Source organism: Dipteris shenzhenensis, chromosome 31 (assembly GCF_047967505.1).
Source record: "Dipteris shenzhenensis isolate YYH24624 ecotype China chromosome 31, Dip_SZ_1.0, whole genome shotgun sequence".
Classification (NCBI taxonomy): Eukaryota; Viridiplantae; Streptophyta; class Polypodiopsida; order Gleicheniales; family Dipteridaceae; genus Dipteris; species Dipteris shenzhenensis.
Window position 1 is genome coordinate 46306496 of NC_141626.1, and position 18997 is coordinate 46325492.

The following is an 18997-nucleotide window of genomic DNA, read 5'->3' on the forward strand; positions in this document are numbered from 1 at the left end:
CTCCACCATGGCACAACCTTTTAAGACTTGTCTGGACGTGTGTGCAGCCAGTGGAGTGATTACTCCTATTTTGGTGGGGATCCTTTACACATGAAGTTTGGACGGATCACCATTTTTCGCAATTGTGTAAAAAGAAAGGAACTTGTCAAATTTCGCAGCATTCGCTCATCTGACGACCCATAAGCCTTGAACGAGAATTTGTCATCTGGACGATCTAATGGAATTGTTTCTATGAATGGGGTCATGACACGGGAGTTGGAAAGCTCAAGTTGTGTGCACACGTCGACACATGTGTGAAACCCTCCTAATTGAGAGCCTATACATGCAGCATGAGGGGTGGTTTGCAAACCACCATGAAGGCCAAGTTTTTCTACTAGCCTCTACTCTAGGGAGCAGCAGCAACGAGCTGTTCCCTCCAAAACCCAGATGCGTGAATCAGAGTCAAACTGGGGTGAGCTTCGTGTGAACAAGCTCTAAGCAATCAAGGACGGAGAATTCACCAAGCGAGTGATGCTCATAAAACCCTAGAGATTTTACCTGGGCAAGAGAAGGGAGGGTAAATGATTGGGGGGTGGTAGGAGTAGGTATGAGAGCACATTGTATGAGAAGGAGAAGCTGGTCCAGACTGATAAATTCCTCTTCCTCCTCCTCCTCCTTTTCCACCAGCTTCCTTACTCCTGTTTTTCCTTTTCTTCCTTCTTCTTCTCGTCTTCGTCTCTTCCTCTCCACCCTAATGGCTCCCCACTCTGACCTCCAGGGCGTCCTCCTCGGCATGGGTAACCCCCTCCTCGACATCTCTGCCGTCGTCGAGCAATCCTTCCTTGACAAGTTAGTCTCCTCTCCCTTCTCCCTGTCATCCCCTTTTTCATCTCCCATTTTCCCCGGCATTTTCCTCCCTAGCTTGCATCGCTCTTTTTGCTTCCCCCGAAGCAGCATTTCGTTCGCTTTCCCGGTTCTGTTGCAACAGGATCTCCTTCTTGCCGCAGTAGAGAGTTCTGACTCACGTGACTGTATACGGTTAAGCGTCAGCACAGCAAGCACAAGCTTCAGGGCCTTGAATATGAAAATAAATCAACATTTTGCTCCGTCTTAACTTGTGTAAAGTGGCGCCTGGCCTCATCCCCGGACGATTAACCAGTAATCTGGCACATTCCTTCCGGATCGCGTTCTGTACCTCTTATCTGACTGGTAGAAAGCAGATCCGTACGACAGAAAACAGTGTGTCGTTTGTCTCTCTTTTCTGCTGTGAATCGCACAGCTGTTTTTTTGCGCATAGTTTCGCTAACGCGAATAATTGGTGCGGACTGGTTTTCCTGCAGGTATGACGTGAAGTTGAACAATGCAATTCTGGCCGAAGAGAAGCATCTCCCCATGTACGTTTTATGTTTTATGCTATGCTAAACTTTTGTGCGTTTCTTCGTTTTCATTCTGGTCCTTCACTCGAAAGCCTTGGGTAATGAGCCTGTATATTTTCACGCCCAAGCTAAGTAATACGCGAACCTGTAACCTTACGGTAGGTTATTGTCCGATGGGCACTTCGGTTTCAGCTTGTGTATTTCTTCAGCCGTGTAAAATCGTGGTGTATGATAGTTGAAGGCGGACGCAGATTTACGTGTTGAAGAAGCGGGAACATAATAATGCTGTAGGTAAGCATAGTTTACAGGTGACGAGGTTGAAGATGACGGACTGTTGAGTAGAATCAGATTTGGAAATGGGATGTCCATTTTCTTTGAATAGTCGGTATTAGTCAATCCTCCTTGCGGGTATGATGTTAATGGGTTTGTCCTTATAGATCAGAGTGGACGTCTTCATGTGGTAATGAATATACACAATTGGTCATGCCTTGGAGAGAGTCATGGAGGCTTTCTTCCAGATGAGTTTGGTATATGCAACTGGTGTGGTTCTCTAAGCTCTTCTCTAAGCTTTGCCTGTTGTTACTATTCTTGCAAAAAGCTGCAATGCTTCCTTCTTTTGTCGATAGGCTCGTGATATTATTTCACTCATTGCTATGATTCAAACTCAACGGCTTGTATCCTGGCTCAGTTGTACCCACACGACCACATTATTTTATCTTGATGTGTAAATACAGCCTAACACTGAAAAGAAGTTTAAAACATAGACATGCACATTTAGAATAAACTTACCCTAGTATGAAGGAAGTCAATTCAACGCTAATATCATCCACATAGCATACAAATAGAGGAGTCAAGAAGAGACACCTCCGTGTCTCCCATTTGAGGGAGGGTCTACTTTTCTTGGACTCTTGGGATGAAATCGACTAGATCTTAGAATCTCGAAAGTGACTTCAAATATCTCTGACTCAAAGATTTACAACATGGTTATGAAGTATTGTAGACTATCCTCTGATTTTTCCTCGGCCTTGGAATTGGATTAAATCTAGTTATGAAGTAAATACTTCGAATTTCAATACTATCATGAACCATGATTGTGTTGACCGTATAGAGATCATTAACTAAATGTAAACATATGGAAACTTTGGATCTATCTAAAGATAATTTTTTATTTACAACAAAAACAGTAAATATGACAAACCAAAAGAACTTGGAACATTTGCGTGCTCCCAAGGGATTTTCAAGAGGTTTAAATCATTCCACTACATGACATCATAAAGGGTTCAAGACGAGAATTCCCCCTTCCCCTTGCCCATTTAGGTCCTAGCTATATTGGGATGCAACATTAATTGTGGCAAGGACGAGTCCCATGCTTGCAATCAAATCCGAAAGTTATCTATGATTCAATCGACTTAGGCACTTTGGTCGTCCTTTTTCTAATCTTTTTGGATGTCCTATTCAACAACGTTCTGTAATTGGAGTCCATGCATAGGGTCTTTTCATGCTTCTTCAGCCACTCCTTTAGTTAGAGGAGACATGATGGCCTGTTGGAGAGATTGGATTGCTTTCACATAAGGGGGAGACATGATGGCCTATTGGAGAGATTGGATTGCTTTCACATAGCTTGTTTTTCTTTTAGTTTCAAAAGAGAGTTTGATTGAGTATGCATGTGCTTTCTAAGTTAGGAATGAAACTTTGCATCTTTGTAGAAAGGGGTACATAAGTGTAAGGGGTAATTTTGCATCTTTGTAGAAAGGGGTACATAAGTGTAAGGGGTTGTGCTTTCTTAGTTAGGAATGAAATTTTGTTGTAGAAAGGGGTACATAAGTGTAAGGGGTTCATTTAGTTTTATTGTTTTACATAATTCATTCCTTCTGTAAATTCTTTCTTTCATTCGTACATGGAGAGAGAGAGAGAGAGAGAGAGAGAGAGAGAGAGATTTCTTCAAAGTTTTCGTTCCTTGATTTGCTTGTTTATTTTTGCTTAGTTACCTTCTTCCTTTCTTCTTTATTTCTTGTTTTCTTTCTCTTTTGTTTATGTGATGTATTTTAGTAAGCACTGGGTTTGCCCTAGGGACTCTGCGGGTCTTTAGAAACCCAGTACAACTGCTTATGCTTGGGCACTGATGACATAAGTGTTACTTTGCTTGCTAAGGATGTCTTTCTTTTGTTTTTCAAAAAAAATTTGTTACCTCTTTTTTCTTCTTTCGTTTTCTCTTTTAGTTTTTGTGTAGAATTTGAGTTTTGAGCAACATAAAATCTAAATTTGTACGATTGGATACATACTAGTCTTACAAAGGTATATTGTAGACTATCTTATGAAAATATTAGAGGTTAGATTATATCATACAAGCGAGGATTATTTGGAAGGGGATTGCTAGACTATTGAGCATCTTTATACATTCTCTTTTCTTCATGACTCATAGCATGGCTCCCTCTTTCGGGGCCCTAGGTATTCTATGAGAAACATGACTCTTCTTGGGTTGTTTCAATTCTATGACATGTGGTTGATGTTGGGGTAAAGGCACATTGCCACCCTTTTGTTAAAGTAATGACACCTACGACTGTCTTAAGACAGTCATAGGGTGAAAGCCTAATCCTAATAAAACCTATGAGTTTGTGGTGTGGCTCAACACTTCACACCCACACTTTTGTGTCTCCCCCTCTCTCTCTCTGTCTTCGTCGTTCCACTCCCCCATTCTTTCCCTCTCAACTGGTATCAGAGCATCTACCTCTCCCCCTCTTTTCAGCTCTATCCCTCTACCCCTTCCTCTCCCCTCGGGCCTAGTGCCCTCAGTGGCTAGCAGGGCAGCATCGCGAGCAGATCGGGGCAGCGCCATCGCACGGGACAGCGCCAGCGCACGGGGCAGCGCCAGCGAGCGGGGCAGCGCAAGCTTGCAGGGCAAGCGGCCAGTGCAGGAGCGGCTGCTCACGCAGCCTTAGCTGCTGCTAGCTGCGCGGGCGCAGCCAGTTCGCGCACCGCACAACCCCGGCCGCGCGCACGCGACCAGCGCGTAACACAGGTTACGGTCAGGTACAGCAGTCCGTACCGCCGTACGGACGCCGCCGTACAGGCGGCCACTGCGTCAAGGAGGAACAGGTCAAATTTTTTTTGGGATTTGTGCTCTTGTAGGTACAGGGTACAGCAGGTGCCCTGCACAGGTACAGCAAGTACCCTGCACAGGTACAGCAGGTACGGGAGGCACATTTTTTTTTTGGGGCAGAAGGAAACAAAGAGAGCACTCTGCTCTTCATTCCCGGTTGTTCAGTTCTCAAAACTGTGTGGTTGAGGTCCTCATGCTTGAGGTGACTAGTGCCACAGTGTGGTGGTTGCACAGTTATTTTGCTTCGGGAAGGTCAAATGCCTTGATTTTGCAGAGGGCTTTTATGCTTTTGCTGAGTGCAAATCTCAGCTTTCGGGTGACAATTTCAAAGGGCTTTTGCCTAGCAGTTTAGGCAGTGTATGCCTTGAGGCAGTGTGGAGCTAGGGTGCTCACATTGGTCTTGTTTCCGCAGTGTATTCAGTGACATTTCTTGCAGGTCACATTCTGTGTACGACACCTTGAAAAATTCTCAGTTGAGCCACGCTTGGCCAGGGCGCATCGAGTTTACTCGGTCCCTAACTGTCCATCGTTGACAGTGCTCAAAAGATTTTCTCTTCAGTGTTTGTACGTTGGGATCTGTGTTGTTACTGTGTACACAGGGCCGTTTATGCATTACATTGTCAAGTGAGTGCCAGGAGAGCGCTGTATTTTGTATGCTACCTCGGTGTTGAGGTGTTTTTCACTTGGTACAGGTGTCAAATCAAAGGGCTTTTGCCCAGATTTTGCTTGTGAGCACCTGAGTTACTGTTTGAGACCTTCAGATGCCTTTTATCCCCTTGGCAAAAGGGTGATTGCTTGGGATTTGTCCCATTCTTTGTTGCAGGTTTGTGACAGGCTGAGGTGTTTGGAACCTCTTTTCAGTGAACAAAACAGTGTATGACAAGTGGTTTATGCATATAAAATCAATGCAATACCTCATCTGAGGTGGGAGAAGTATCCAGGACAGCAGTGTTTTGTGCTTCGTCAGCTGATGATGCACTAATAAAGCACTTGTGGAACAGCTGCAGCATTCTGTAGTTACTGTTTTATGCCTATTTGAGCACGGTATAGTGTGTCAGAAGGTACAGTGACTGGAGGGAAATTTTCTGTTTTGCTGCAGATTTTTTTTTGACAGTAAAAACAGCACTATTGTGAGTGCTCCTGGCTCTTGATAGAGCAGTTTTTCTGAGAAATCAGAATTTTATTTAGTCATTTTTTGACTTACAGGGAGCTAGATACTTTCCTTATCTGATATGGCATCAGGGGGAAGTGAATCTTCAATTCTGAACATAAAGAAATTGGAAGGGGCACACAATTATGCATTATGGGCAGAACAGTGTTTGAATGTACTGCTGCTAAAGAAGATTTCTAAGCCCATAAGGGTGAAGGGTGTCAAGCCATCTGGGATGTCAGATGATGAGTGGGAGGAGCTTGATTTGTCTGCTAGGGCTGCTATCATGCTCACTCTTAGTGATTCTCTTGTGTTCAATGTTCAAGCTGAAAAGACTTCTTATGGCCTATGGCAAAGGCTAGAAGAGTTGTATGCCCAAAAGAGCTCAGCCAGTAAGGTTTATTGGTTGAAGAAGCTTGTCGACCTTTGCATGAAGGAAGGTACAGCTATGACCTCACACTCGAGTGAGTCAATGCCATCTTTACACAGCTTATTGCACATGGATTGAACCTTGATGAGGAGTTAAAGGCTACTTTCTTGTTGTGTACCCTCCCTGAGAGTTGGGACACTTTCAAGACCACCCTGTCTAATTCAAATGTCACTCTTATGTATGCTGATGTGGAGAGCTCTCTCCTTATGGAGGGGATGAGCATGAAGAATAATGCGGGCAGCAAGTCTTCGAATGCTTTGCAGGTACAGGAAAGAGGTAGGACTCAGTAGAAGGGGAGATCTGCTGGAAAGTCCAAATCCCGCAGTCAGTCCCGTGGCAAAAAGGATATTGAATGCTTTTACTGTGGCAAGAAGGGACATGTGAAGTCTAAGTGCTTCAAGTTTTTACGGGATCAGAAAGCCAAGAAGGTTGAGACAAAGGATGCAGGCAGTGGAAGCAAAGGCAAGGCCAAGGCAGATGACTTGGATGCAGTGAATGTTGCAGCAGAGGACAGTGAAAGTGACAGACATGATGTTTTATGCTCTTCTGCTGTAATTGCACATACATTGGTTACTGATGGCCATGACATGCACCTGGCTCTTGGATTCAAGTGCTTCTTTTCATGTTACTCCTCATAGGGAGTGGTTTACTTCCTACACAGGTACTCGTGGAGTTGTTCACCTTGGGAACAACTATGCATGTCAGTCCCGTGGCAAAAAGGATATTGAATGCTTTTACTGTGGCAAGAAGGGACATGTGAAGTTTAAGTGCTTCAAGTTTTTACGGGATCAGAAAGCCAAGAAGGTTGAGACAAAGGATGCAGGCAGTGGAAGCAAAGGCAAGGCCAAGGCAGATGACTTGGATGCAGTGAATGTTGCAGCAGAGGACAGTGAAAGTGACGGACATGATGTTTTATGCTCTTCTGTTGTAATTGCACATACATTGGTTACTGATGGCCATGACATGCACACCTGGCTCTTGGATTCAAGTGCTTCTTTTCATGTTACTCCTCATAGGGAGTGGTTTACTTCCTACACAGGTACTCGTGGAGTTGTTCGCCTTGGGAACAACTATGCATATCAGATTGCAGGGATTGGCAGTATATAAATAGTATTCCCTGATGGACGCATATTTATGCTTGATGGTGTTCGCCATGTGCCGCAAATCAAGAAAAATCTGATTAGCACTGGCTTGTTGAATGACAGTGGTTACCACACCACATTTGGGGATTCCAAATGGGTGATTACTGATGGCCAGGTTGTAGTGACTGAGGGTTATAAGAGTGATACCTTGTACCCTCTTTATGTTTCCAGTGTAGGTAATCATGTTGTTGCCATAACCAAGCTGCCAAAGGTTTCATTGTGGCGTGGCTGAGGGTTATAAGAGTGATACCTTGTACCCTCTTTATGTTTCCAGTGTAGGTAATCATGTTGTTGCCATAACCGAGCTGCCAAAGGTTTCATTGTGGCATAGCTGGTTGGGACACATGTCCGTTAAAGGAATGCAAGAACTGTCACGTTTGGGTTATCTGCCGTCTCTTTCTTTTTCAGATTTGCCTACTTGTGATCATTGCATATTTGGCAAGCATTCTATGACTCCTCATAAGAGGACTCCTCCCCAAAATAGAGCACCGCTTGATCTAGTGCACACTGATTTGGGTGAGATGCCATAGCTATTACTAGGGGATGCAAAGTATTTCATTACTTTTATTGATGATGCCACACGCAAAGTGTGGGTCTATTTCTTGAAGCATAAAAGCGATGCCTTAGATGCTTTCAAGAAGTTTGTTGCTCAGGTTGAGAATCGGACAGGTCGCAGGCTGAAATGCCTCAGATCCGATAATGGGGGTGAGTATGTGTCACATGCTTTTGTACAGTTTTGTGAAGCTAAGGGCATTAAACAGGAACTCACAGCCCCTCATAATGCATCTCAAAATGGTGTGAGTGAGCGGATGAATCGAACTATTCAGGAGAAGGTTCGATGTATGTTGTCTTATGCTGCATTGCCCCATGGCTTTTGGGCAGAAGCCGTGCAAACAGCAGTTCACCTAATTAACAGGTCGCCGAATAAGGCTTTGGAGTTGAAAGTGCCAGAGGAGGTGTGGTCTGGCAAGCCACCTTCATATAAGCACTTACGTGTGTTTGGCTGCGAGTGCTTTGCTCATATACGCAAAGAATTGCGCACCAAACTGGAGCCAAAGTCTTCCAGATGCATCTTTATGGGTTATGGTGACGAAGGTGAAATGGGGTACAGGTTATGGGATCCCGTCAAACGGAAGATTATACGCAGCAAAGATGTCATCTTTAAAGAGGATAGTGTACACAAAGAACCCGTGCAACCTGTGGAATACAGGAGGGTTGTTTATGATGATGTCGGACAGCAAAGAATGCCCATTAATATGCAGCAGCAGGCTGCTGTAGATAACCCTGTTCAAGAGGGTATACAGGCTGAAAATCAGCCAGACAATTTTGCCAATGATGCACCATTGGATATGCCAGCAAATGGGGCTGTAGAACAGCCAAATATGGTGGTACAGCCACCCGTAATGCATGACGAACAGGCTAGACGGCAGCCTAATCCGGAACATTTTATTAGGAGCACCCGTGTACAACGGCCTCCTGACAGGTTTGTTCCAGGAGCCAATAATGTAACTGATTTTATCATGCTGACAGATTGTGGTGAGCCTTCCAGCTTCAAGGAAGCTATGGGAAGAACAGAGAAAAGGAAGTGGGAGAAAGCCATGCAGTCAGAAATGGACTCCCTACTTCAAAATGATACATGGGACTTGGTGCAGCTACCTGCAGGCAGAAAGGTTTTGCCATGCAAGTGGATTTACAAAGTCAAAGTGGATTCAAATGCTTTACCGAGATATAAGGCCAGATTGGTTGCCAAGGGATTTAGCAGGAGAAGGGCATTGACTTTGATGAGATCTTTTCCCCTGTAGTCAAGATGACTACTTTGAGAGCAGTGTTAGCTCTTGTTGCTCATGAGGACATGGATTTATGTCAGATGGATGTGAAGACTGCTTTTCTTCACGGAGATCTCCATGACGAGATCAATATGAGTCAGCCAGAGGGATATGTTGTTAAAGGGAAAGAGCAGCTTGTATGTAAGCTCAAGAGGAGCTTGTATGGACTCAAGTAGGCGCCAAGAGAATGGTACAAGAAGTTTGATGCCTTCATGCAGTCCCAAGGGTATCATAGGTGTGAGACCGATCATTGATTGTACACCAAACGGGCAAAGGATGGCAGTTTGATGCTACTCATTCTATATGTGGATGACATGCTGATTGCCAGCAAATCTCAGTAGGAGATTAGTGCTTTGAAGAAACAACTGCATAAGTCTTTTGACATGAAAGACTTGGGTGATGCAAACCATATTCTTGGCATGCGGATTATTCGTGAGAGGTCCAAGGGACTTTTGTTTCTGTCACGGAAGGAGTACATTGACAAAGTACTGCAGAGGTTTAAAATGGAGGGGGGGAAGTCTATTAGTACCCCGTTGCCTCCACATTTAAAACTCAGCAGTAAGGACAGCCCCAGATCAGATGATGATAAGGCTGAAATGGCCAAGGTTCCGTATGCATCTGCAGTTGATTCTTTGATGTATGCCATGGTTGCCACTCGTCCGGATATTGCTTTTGCGGTGGGAGTCATCAGCAGGTATATGGCAAATCCAGGCAAGCGGTACTGGGAAGCAGTGAAAGGTGTCTTGAGGTATCTCAAGGGTACCAAAGACTTGTGCATATGCTATGGTAGGCAGGATGCATTGGTGCATGGTTTTACAGATTCAGACTATGCAGGGAATGCAGATAACCGGAAGTCTACTACCGGTTATATTTTCACATTTGTAGGAGGTGCTATATCATGGGTGTCTCGGTTGCAGAAATGCGTTGCACTGTCAACCACTGAAGCTGAATATGTTGCAGCCACTGAGGCTTGCAAGGAAGCAATATGGCTTACTCGACTGGTGGGAGATTTGGGCATTGCAGGAGATATGCCAGTTTTGAATTGTGATAGTCAGAGTGCTATCATGTTGGCAAAGAATCCGGTCTTTCATCAAAAGACCAAGCACATAGATGTGAAATACCATTTCATCAAGGAGGTACTGGAAGACAAGCGACTTGATCTTGTGAAGGTGCATACTGATGATAATCCTGCAGATTTGCTCACTAAGAGCTTGCCTACAGAGCGGTTTGCACATTGCCGCCACATCATGGGATTAGGATGAGACCATTCTTATTTTATGGTCTTGTATACAGTAACTGTATATTGCTGTAATTTTTATTCTTTTCTCCCCTTTAGGCACATTGGCCTTTAGGTGGGAGGTTGTTGGGGTAAAGGCACATTGCCACCCTTTTGTTAAAGTAATGACACCTATGACTGTCTTAAGACAGTCATAGGGTGAAAGCCTAATCCTAATAAAACCTATGAGTTTGTGGTGTGGCTCAACACTTCATACCCACACTTTTGTGTCTCCCCCTCTCTCTCTCTGTCTTCGTCGTTTCACTCTCAGTTGAGTCATGTTCTCTAGACAGTGTTCTTGGCTCTTTATGTAGACCTGCACATGCATCTGTGGATACTTTGTGGGAGATTTTGGCGAGCATGCTAGCGTGGCACATTTGGAGATTCACATGTACATGCTTTGGATGGTTCCTAGGTCTGCCATGCACACATTTGGCTAGTATGTAGACGGATATAGTACATTCTTCTAGCCATCTGGGGGACCATGCAAGGTCTTTACGAGTAGCCTCTACCATGAGGAAGGTTTTTTTTGAGAGTTTGGAGTGGCTACCAATTCTTCTCGGATTTCCCCACAGGTTGAGGTGGCACTTTTAACCTCAACCTTGGATATTTTTTTAGCTCTTTTATAGGAGCTTGATTTTTCCGTAGCTGGTTTTATTTTCTCATGCCTTGCATGATGATGTACTTCTCCCTTGAGCTTTGCTCTTGGAGTTTCATTACTTATGAAGTTTCCTTTTTGAAAAAGGAAAAATCCAATGTCGAGAGTAAGTTTGCAATTAGTGGTTAGAATCATGTGAGAATCTTAAAGAACCACCAAATGTACAAGATAAAAATTGTGTCTAAAGGACTTTATGGGTACTTAGGGTAGGAAAGAAGAGGGTATATTTTTAGGGATAGGGTAGCAAGCCTAAGCTAACCCTTCGAGTGGAATCTGGTGGTTAAAGATCTCACTACTCTTTGAGATCTACTTATCTCACAAATGGACAATGGATGAATGAGGAAACACTTAGAGTTGCAAATTAGTACATCCAAAATCCCATACTATAGTTGTGTGGTCAGCTAAGGCTGCGAAACTGTCATGTTTGTGAACTACATTTGATGGTGCTTGTGACATTTGGTTGTCACATCTAAGGGATAAATTGCTGCAGTGGTCTATAGAGTTCTTCATCATGGTTAACTTTCATAAAAGTATGACAGCTAAATTATATCTTGAAGAATTATTCCAAAGATGACTTTCTTCAAAGCTTTGCATGCATAAATCGTGGAAATAAACAATGGAATGAAAGAATATACAAGTTGACATTAAGAAACTAAGTGCTCAAATACCTCTGAGTGTTGGGCGCTGATGACATCAATGGCGCTGATGATGTCAATGGGGATGTCATAGTAGCTAGTCCCTCCTATGCATGATGGAGTTTATGGTTTTCAACCTTGTGAGTGACTATCATGAGATTGAAACTGCACTATGTTGTGTTTTTAGAGGATGAGTTTGGGAATGTTCTTGGATTCATCTAGGTATATGCTTTTGCCGTATTAGCGGACATGCAAATTTCACCTTGTGAAGTTTTCGTCCAAGTTGCGGCCTGCTGGTATTGTGATAATTCTTTCTATCTTAAATGGTGCATTGCCCTATCAGCTAGATTTAGATTTAGATGCTCGTTGGGGAGAGACTAAAATGAAAATGTTTAGACTTCACAAGCAGTTGTAGCTTGAATGAAGAGATTTTGGACTACCTTTTGATTAGCCTTCTCCTTTAGTGCTAGCCTTCATCATGGTTGTGTCTACCCTTCACCTCCGGAGTGCCGACAGAAACTCAATATGAAGACTTTGTATAAATGGATGCTCAAGTATGTGTGGGTGTGTGGATTTGTATGTGTGAGAGCATATTTTTATACTATGGTCTACACCCATTGTTGGGCGCTGATGATGTCAGTGGGGATGTCATAGTAGCTAGTCCTTGCTATGCATGATGGAGTTTATGGTTTTCAATCTTGTGAGTGACTATCATGAGATTGAAACTGCACTATGTTGTGTTTTTAGAGGATGAGTTTGGGAATGTTCCTGGATTCATCTAGGTATAAGTTGACATTAAGAAACTAAGTGCTCAAATACCTCTTCTATATCATCGTGAGGCTTAGACCAAGGAGTCTTGTTGCTTGACTATCTAGAGTACTTCCCACATTGGAGGTGACCAAACTTTCAATAAACTCAAGCGGATAATTTGCCAAGCTGCACAGATTCTCTATAGAGCCAGGTAAAATGTATGTACTTCATAATAAGTAAGGCTTAAGTAGATGCTTGCTTCTATCATTTCCTAAGTTTACCAAGATGCACATATTTGGTTAGATAAAATAGCCTTTTATCTTGCCTGTGTCCAAATTACATCTACTTTTTGGTGGTGATCAAATTATCCTATCTAAGTTTTGTGATGGCAGTGCTAATCACTACAATGTGAATTGCAAGGACTTCATTTTTCTTTTAATTGTTCTACTCTTTTTGGTGCCCATGAAGCTTCAGCATCGAAACTAGTTTTATTGTGAATCATGTTTGTGTATTGAGTTTAATTGTGTATTAATGGCAGTGCTAATCACTACAATGTGAATTGCAGATGTATTTTTTTTAAAAATTGTTCATACTCTTTTTGGTGCCTATGAAGCTCCAGCATTGAGACTAGTTTTATTTGAATCATGTTTGTGTATTGAGTTTAATTGTGTTGACTGATAGGTACAAAGAGCTCGCCGACAAATATGAGGTGGAATACATTGCTGGAGGTAAGATTTTGACTAGTGATATAATATTATGTTAGGAGAAGTGTGATAGTGGTTAGGAAAGCTATGATTGATTTGTTTTTTTTGTCCATGCTTTGATGGATATATAGGTGCAACCCAGAATTCTATCAGGGTCGCTCAGGTATGTTTAATTCCGTTACTTCCATGTTTATAGGTTTGATAAGTTATATTGCAGAATGCTCTTGCTTATGTCATCATTGAAGGATGTTGGCCTTTTGCGCAGTGGATGCTGCAAGTTCCTGGGGCAACTAGCTACATGGGCTGCATTGGCAAGGATGAATTTGGACAAGAAATGCTGAAAAGCTCAAAGTCATATGGAGTGAATGTTTGTAACTCAATTATTTTGGTGCATTGACATTGTGAAGTTAACTCGTTCACATCACATTTTCAGTCTTAACGAAGCTCAAATAAATACTTTGCATGCCCAGGTACACTACTATGAACACGAATCTATGCCAACTGGCACATGTGCTGTTCTTGTTCTTGGTGGAGAGAGGTAGATCTGTCCGACAATTGTTTATTTTGGTTTTATTAATAAAGCTTTTTGTAAAAAGACATAATAAGGCCCAGTATGACCTAAATCTTTCTGTGAAATTTTGCAGTCATAATAGTGTTGTTGCCACAGTAGGCAAAACTCAGTGTGTTAATTTGTCTTCAAATTGGATCATGTGACGTTAGAAATTTGGTCTTTGTCAAACACGTCCTATTCTTGCCATATCTGCTTTATTCCCATAATGGGATGGGTGATATTTGTGAATTGGTTTGCTTCTTCCATTCAAAGGCTTCATTTTTATCTTGGATGATATTTGACAGCTTGCACAAAATCTTCAAACAATGTTATTCAAACGTTCAATCGGCAGTTGTGTCTCCAACTCTAGACTGCCTTGCAAGCAAGTAGCTAGCTGTTATTTCCTTTATATAAGACTACCTTAGAATCGAGATGGTATATGAATTCTGTGCAAGTATTAAGGTGTTGTAGGTTCTTGGGCCTCTCAATCGATGAGGTTCTTGGACTTCTCAACTGATTTGCTTCTTCCCTTCAAACAAATATTGTGTTTCCTCGGTAGTGTTTGATGGTTGCACAAAGGCTTCAAACAGTCCTCTTCATTTTTCAAAAACATTTTTCGTTACCTCATTTTTCTTCTCTTTTGTTTTCTCTTTTATTTTCTTTATAGAAATTTGGACTTTAGAACAACAAAAAATCTAAATTTGTACTTCTAGTCTTACGAAGGTATATAGACCTCTTCAAACAAGATAAGTCTTCGGTGTGCTTATTGCTCTTTTTTCCCATGAAATCTTGTTCTCATATATAAGTCACAATGTGTTGGACTTCACCTATCTTGCAAGCTTTGGATGTCATTTGATAGTATGAGTTTTGTCTCTCCAGCTCTGTAGTGGACTATCAATGCTACTTTACTGCTAGCCTTTTTCACAGCCGAGTCTGCCCTTCACCTCCGGGCGCCGACATAAACTCAGTACGAAGACCTTTGTATAAATGGATGCTCAAGTATATGTGAGTTTGTGGATTTGTATATGTGAGAGCATATGTTTATACTATGGTCTACACCCACTGTTGGGCGCTGATGATGTCAGTGGGGATGCCATAGTAGTTAGTCCTTGCTATGGGTGATGGAGTTTAGGGTTTCAACCTTATGAATGACTCATGAGATTGAAACTGCACTGTGTGTTGTTTTAAAGGACGAGTTTGGGCATGTTCCTGGATTCATCTAGATATGCATATCAATTCATCGTGGGAGTGGAAGGGCATCTTGGCCGTAGAGATCTTGAGGTTTAGGAAGTCGTATGGTTGCCTCTTCGTTTTTTAAAAATTTTCTTAACCACCTTTCTCTGAGGGTCTTTTTTATAGACATGCTTACATGATGTAGACAAATCTCTACCTTCTTTACCTGCATAAAGCAAAGATGTTCTTAGGAGATGGGCTTGAAAATTACTGCTACTTCAGGGTTGAGGTGGCATTTTCAGCCTCCACCTTGGATTTTGGTTAGCTCCTTTTGAGCTGTTTTTTCTCTCATGCATGACATGACGTACTCCTGCATTTGAGCTTGCTCTTGAGGCTTTCATTCATACTTAATGAAGTAATTTGTAATCTTTTTGGGAAAAAAATAAAAAATTATTGCTACTGCAACTCTAAAGTCTACTAAGAGGATTTATGTCGGTGTCTTGATTGGGTCCTTTGCAGATGTCAATATGTTGTTTCCTCCTTTTAGATCAGCTAATCTCATAAGTCTTTGTGTTAGTCTCTCTCTCTCTATCTGTGTGTGTGTGTCTTAAATTCTTCTTCTCCTTCTTCTTGTCTCTGTCTCTCTCGTGGCTAAATCTGTTTGATGTACTTGCTATGTTGTTTTGGGTAGAGTGATGGGGCAGTATATCAAAGGATGCATGGGATTTTTGCAACAAAGCCTTCAGGACCCTTGTCTTGGAGGTCCTTGAATGCAGGCAAATTTGGATGGAGAAAGAAAAAACTGAAGATGACCAACCTGGGCTGAGCTAAAGTAATACTTTAGCTCAGCCCAGGTTTGAGCTTTCTAGGGGTTTCTTTTGCAGTCTACTGAATAGACCCATACATTGTTGCACTAGATGCTTGGAGTGGTACACATTTTCTCACAGAAACGGTATGGGTGGAGACTGTCTGGAATTTTGTTGTTAAGGATGTATTTGGTGCTGTAGATAGTGTTTGGGCACTCACGATAAAATGTATCATCACCACCATCTTTTTGTGCGCGTGTATATGTGTTTCTTTTGCTTGTCAGGTTGTGTTCAGGGTTGTTTTCTGTTGTCTTTCATGGTAGCATGTTACACAAATTGTGCATGGTGCAACTTTGCACAACTCTTCTTTAAAAAAAGGGAAGAATTAGCTTAGACTTATTATGGATGTTTTTGTCTATTGATTTCCAATCTTAAGTCTTCTTCTATGTCAACAATTAATTGAGTCGTAAATGAGTATGAAATAAAGCACATGCCATATAAACTCTGAGTTGAAGCATGTGGCACAAGAATACTATAGGCGAGTTATTTTTCCGCATGTGGATTTCAGGTCGCTTGTGGCCAATTTGTCAGCTGCCAATTGCTATAAATCAGAACACTTGAAGAAGCCTGAAAATTGGGGCTTAGGTAATCGAGATGTCTCATATACCCGATCATCACATTGCATTTGTTCTTTTCCCTCTTGCTTTTTTGTTTCTTACATTTTGTTTCGGTTTAGCAGTTGAAAAAGCAAAGTTTGTGTATATTGCTGGATTCTTCTTGACGGTTTCACCAGATTCCATAATGCACGTGGCAAAACATGTTGCCGAGGAAGGGAAGGTACATGTATTGATGATATATTGAAATACATGTTCCAATGATGGTCTTTGTTATAAGAAAACACAAGTCTTTACCTACCTTGGTGCAGGTGTTTGCGATGAACCTGTCTGCTCCCTTCATCTGTGAATTTTTCACAAAACCGCTGCTGGAGGCCTTAGGGTAAATGCATCACCCTTGTTAAATCTTATGTGTGTTGCTTTCAATCTGCCAACTCTGGAAGTTATTGTGGGTGTTTTTTATTGCTGCCCATTGTCTTCCGTCCCCAAAACTGTGGTGCAGGTATGTGGATTTTCTTTTTGGAAATGAGACGGAGGCTCGGACTTTCGCCAAGGTGCAAGGTTGGGAGGTAAGCTTTTGAGTCATAGCCCGTATATTATTTGCAAATGAAACTCTACTGTACCAAGTGCAAGCGAGTTCCTATAGATGCCATAACCATGTCCTGTGTTTGGATACCAGACAGAAGATGTAAATGATATTGCTTTGAAGATTTCAGCCCTACCCAAGGCATGCGGGACACACAAACGCGTAGCTGTTATTACCCAAGGATCAGATTCAACTATAGTGGCAGAAGATGGCAAGGTAATCTTCATTTATGTAAGGCTTCTGCATTTGCAGATGCTTTCCCTGTACACTGCTCTTACTTCTGTGTATCTTGTGGCCAGACCATACAATTTCCTGTACTGAAGATTCCAAAAGAGAAGATTGTAGATACCAATGGAGCAGGTCAGGAGCATTTTTTAATTTTTGTTTGTTTTGGTTGTTCTCTGGCTTCAGTATTCCTTTCTTATGCTGCAACTTGGATCGACCGTCTATAAGCCTCAACACTCTGTTTTGTTTCTAAATTAATAATTTTGTGGGAGAGCCAAAGTTCTCTGAAGCTTTTAACAGCATGTAGTTAATTGGTAATGTTGCAGTAAACATTCATTAGGGACCTAAGGGTCTCTGCGATGAATGGATTACAAACATTCTTACGACAAGTTAAGAGATGGACGCACACATACTGGAAGTTATGAGACATACCTTTCTTAAGAGAGAAGAAAACGCTGACTGCTATAAGAGAGAGAAAATGAAAACACATAATCTGATCTGCTCTGTGAGGATGGAGCACATTACAAATGAAGGAGGGGATCAGTCCTTGGAAAATTGGGTGATCTGGAAATGACATGGGAATCCCATGGAGAGGGTGGAGAAACCATCCTTTAGAATGGTGGCAGAGTTCGGTTCATGTAATAAAGACAAATATAGGGTCAAATTAATGTGGTGAGGACAATTTGGTGAGGGACTTTTTGGGCTTAGAGAAGGCTAAATGGGATATAACGGAGAAGACTATATAGGTCCACCCATGGGAATCCCATGGAGAGGGTGGAGAAACCATCCTTTAGAATGGTGGCAAAGTTCGGTTCCTGTAATAAAGACCAATATAGGGTCAAATTAATGTGGTAAGGACAATTTGGTGAGGGACTTTTTGGGCTTAGAGAAGGCTAAATGGGATATAACAGAGAAGACTATATAGGTCCACCTCCCACTCATTGTAGGAACATTGTACAACGCTAGTTTGTTTTTTTGGGGGGGGGAGAGAGAGAGAGAGCGCTTGCTGCATTCTAGGAGTAACGATGTCATTAGACAGCACAAAGTGATCTCATTTACTAGTGTTTATTGATTAATTTTTTTCCCAGGTGATGCATTTGTTGGAGGCTTCTTGTCACAACTCGTTCAAGGGAAAGACACCAAGGAATGTGTAAGAGCTGCACATTATGCTGCTAGTGTGATCATACAAGAGTCTAATTGTAAATACCCAGAGAAGCCAAGCTTTGAATAGGCAGTTCATAAATGAATCAAATACCTGGGCACCCTTTCTCGACTACTCGTTTGAAGTGCCTGTCAGGTGGAGAAGAAGATCATTTCTTCTATAATGAGAGCATTCTATGTTTTGGACAGGATACGTTACCTATGATTCTATCCATTATTCTTTCAGGTGATTTTCACCTTACGGCTGGGTCTTGTAAATTAAGAGTAAAGTACTTCAGCATCAAGCAATGAGTTACTTTCAATATGTGGCTAGGCTCTTACAAATATGTTATAGGGTTAGTGTCCACTTCTAAATATGCAAATATAATCCTCAGCTAATGCAAATAATGTTTGTAAAATGGTTTGAGAGGTGAGGATGTTTGAAGCTTCCTTGAAATCATCTTATAGTTCCTATGCAATTACAATTTTATGTGGTTTGAGAGGTGAGGATGTTTGAAGCTTCCTTGAAATCATCTTATAGTTCCTATGCAATTTTTTTGTAAAATGGTTTGAGAGGTGAGGATGTTTGAAGCTTCCTTGAAATCATCTTATAGTTCCTATGCAATTACAATTTTATGTGCATTACAATTTTATGCTGCATCATGGAGGAAGGCAAAGGAACTCAGGGTGGCTGAACTGTTCATCCTTTTTACAATCATTCATTGTAGAGTAATGCCAACTCATGCTCAAGCAATTCTCTTGCAAACACTCGGTGGAACAGCACTAAGCCTACTGAATTGACAATTACTGAAATGTAGCTCTCCACTAGCACACTCCCTAACGGTCAGAGAATAGGTGGAAAAATAAAAGCTTCTTG

At 42.0% G+C, this 18997-nt stretch overlaps 1 protein-coding gene across 1 annotated transcript; it reads left to right on the top strand.

Moving 5' to 3' along the window:
• The first annotated feature begins 566 nt into the window (after positions 1-566).
• LOC147881537 (adenosine kinase 1-like) lies at positions 567-18382 on the top strand. Its single transcript, XM_087402427.1, has 13 exons — positions 567-828; positions 1320-1373; positions 13004-13050; positions 13158-13189; positions 13292-13393; positions 13497-13564; positions 16124-16200; positions 16295-16392; positions 16481-16551; positions 16672-16738; positions 16849-16971; positions 17055-17115; positions 18069-18382. The coding sequence occupies exons 1-13, from the start codon at positions 587-589 to the stop codon at positions 18209-18211; spliced, it is 1185 nt and encodes a 394-aa protein (XP_087258553.1). The 5' UTR covers positions 567-586; the 3' UTR covers positions 18212-18382.
• Positions 18383-18997: the final 615 nt, after the last annotated feature.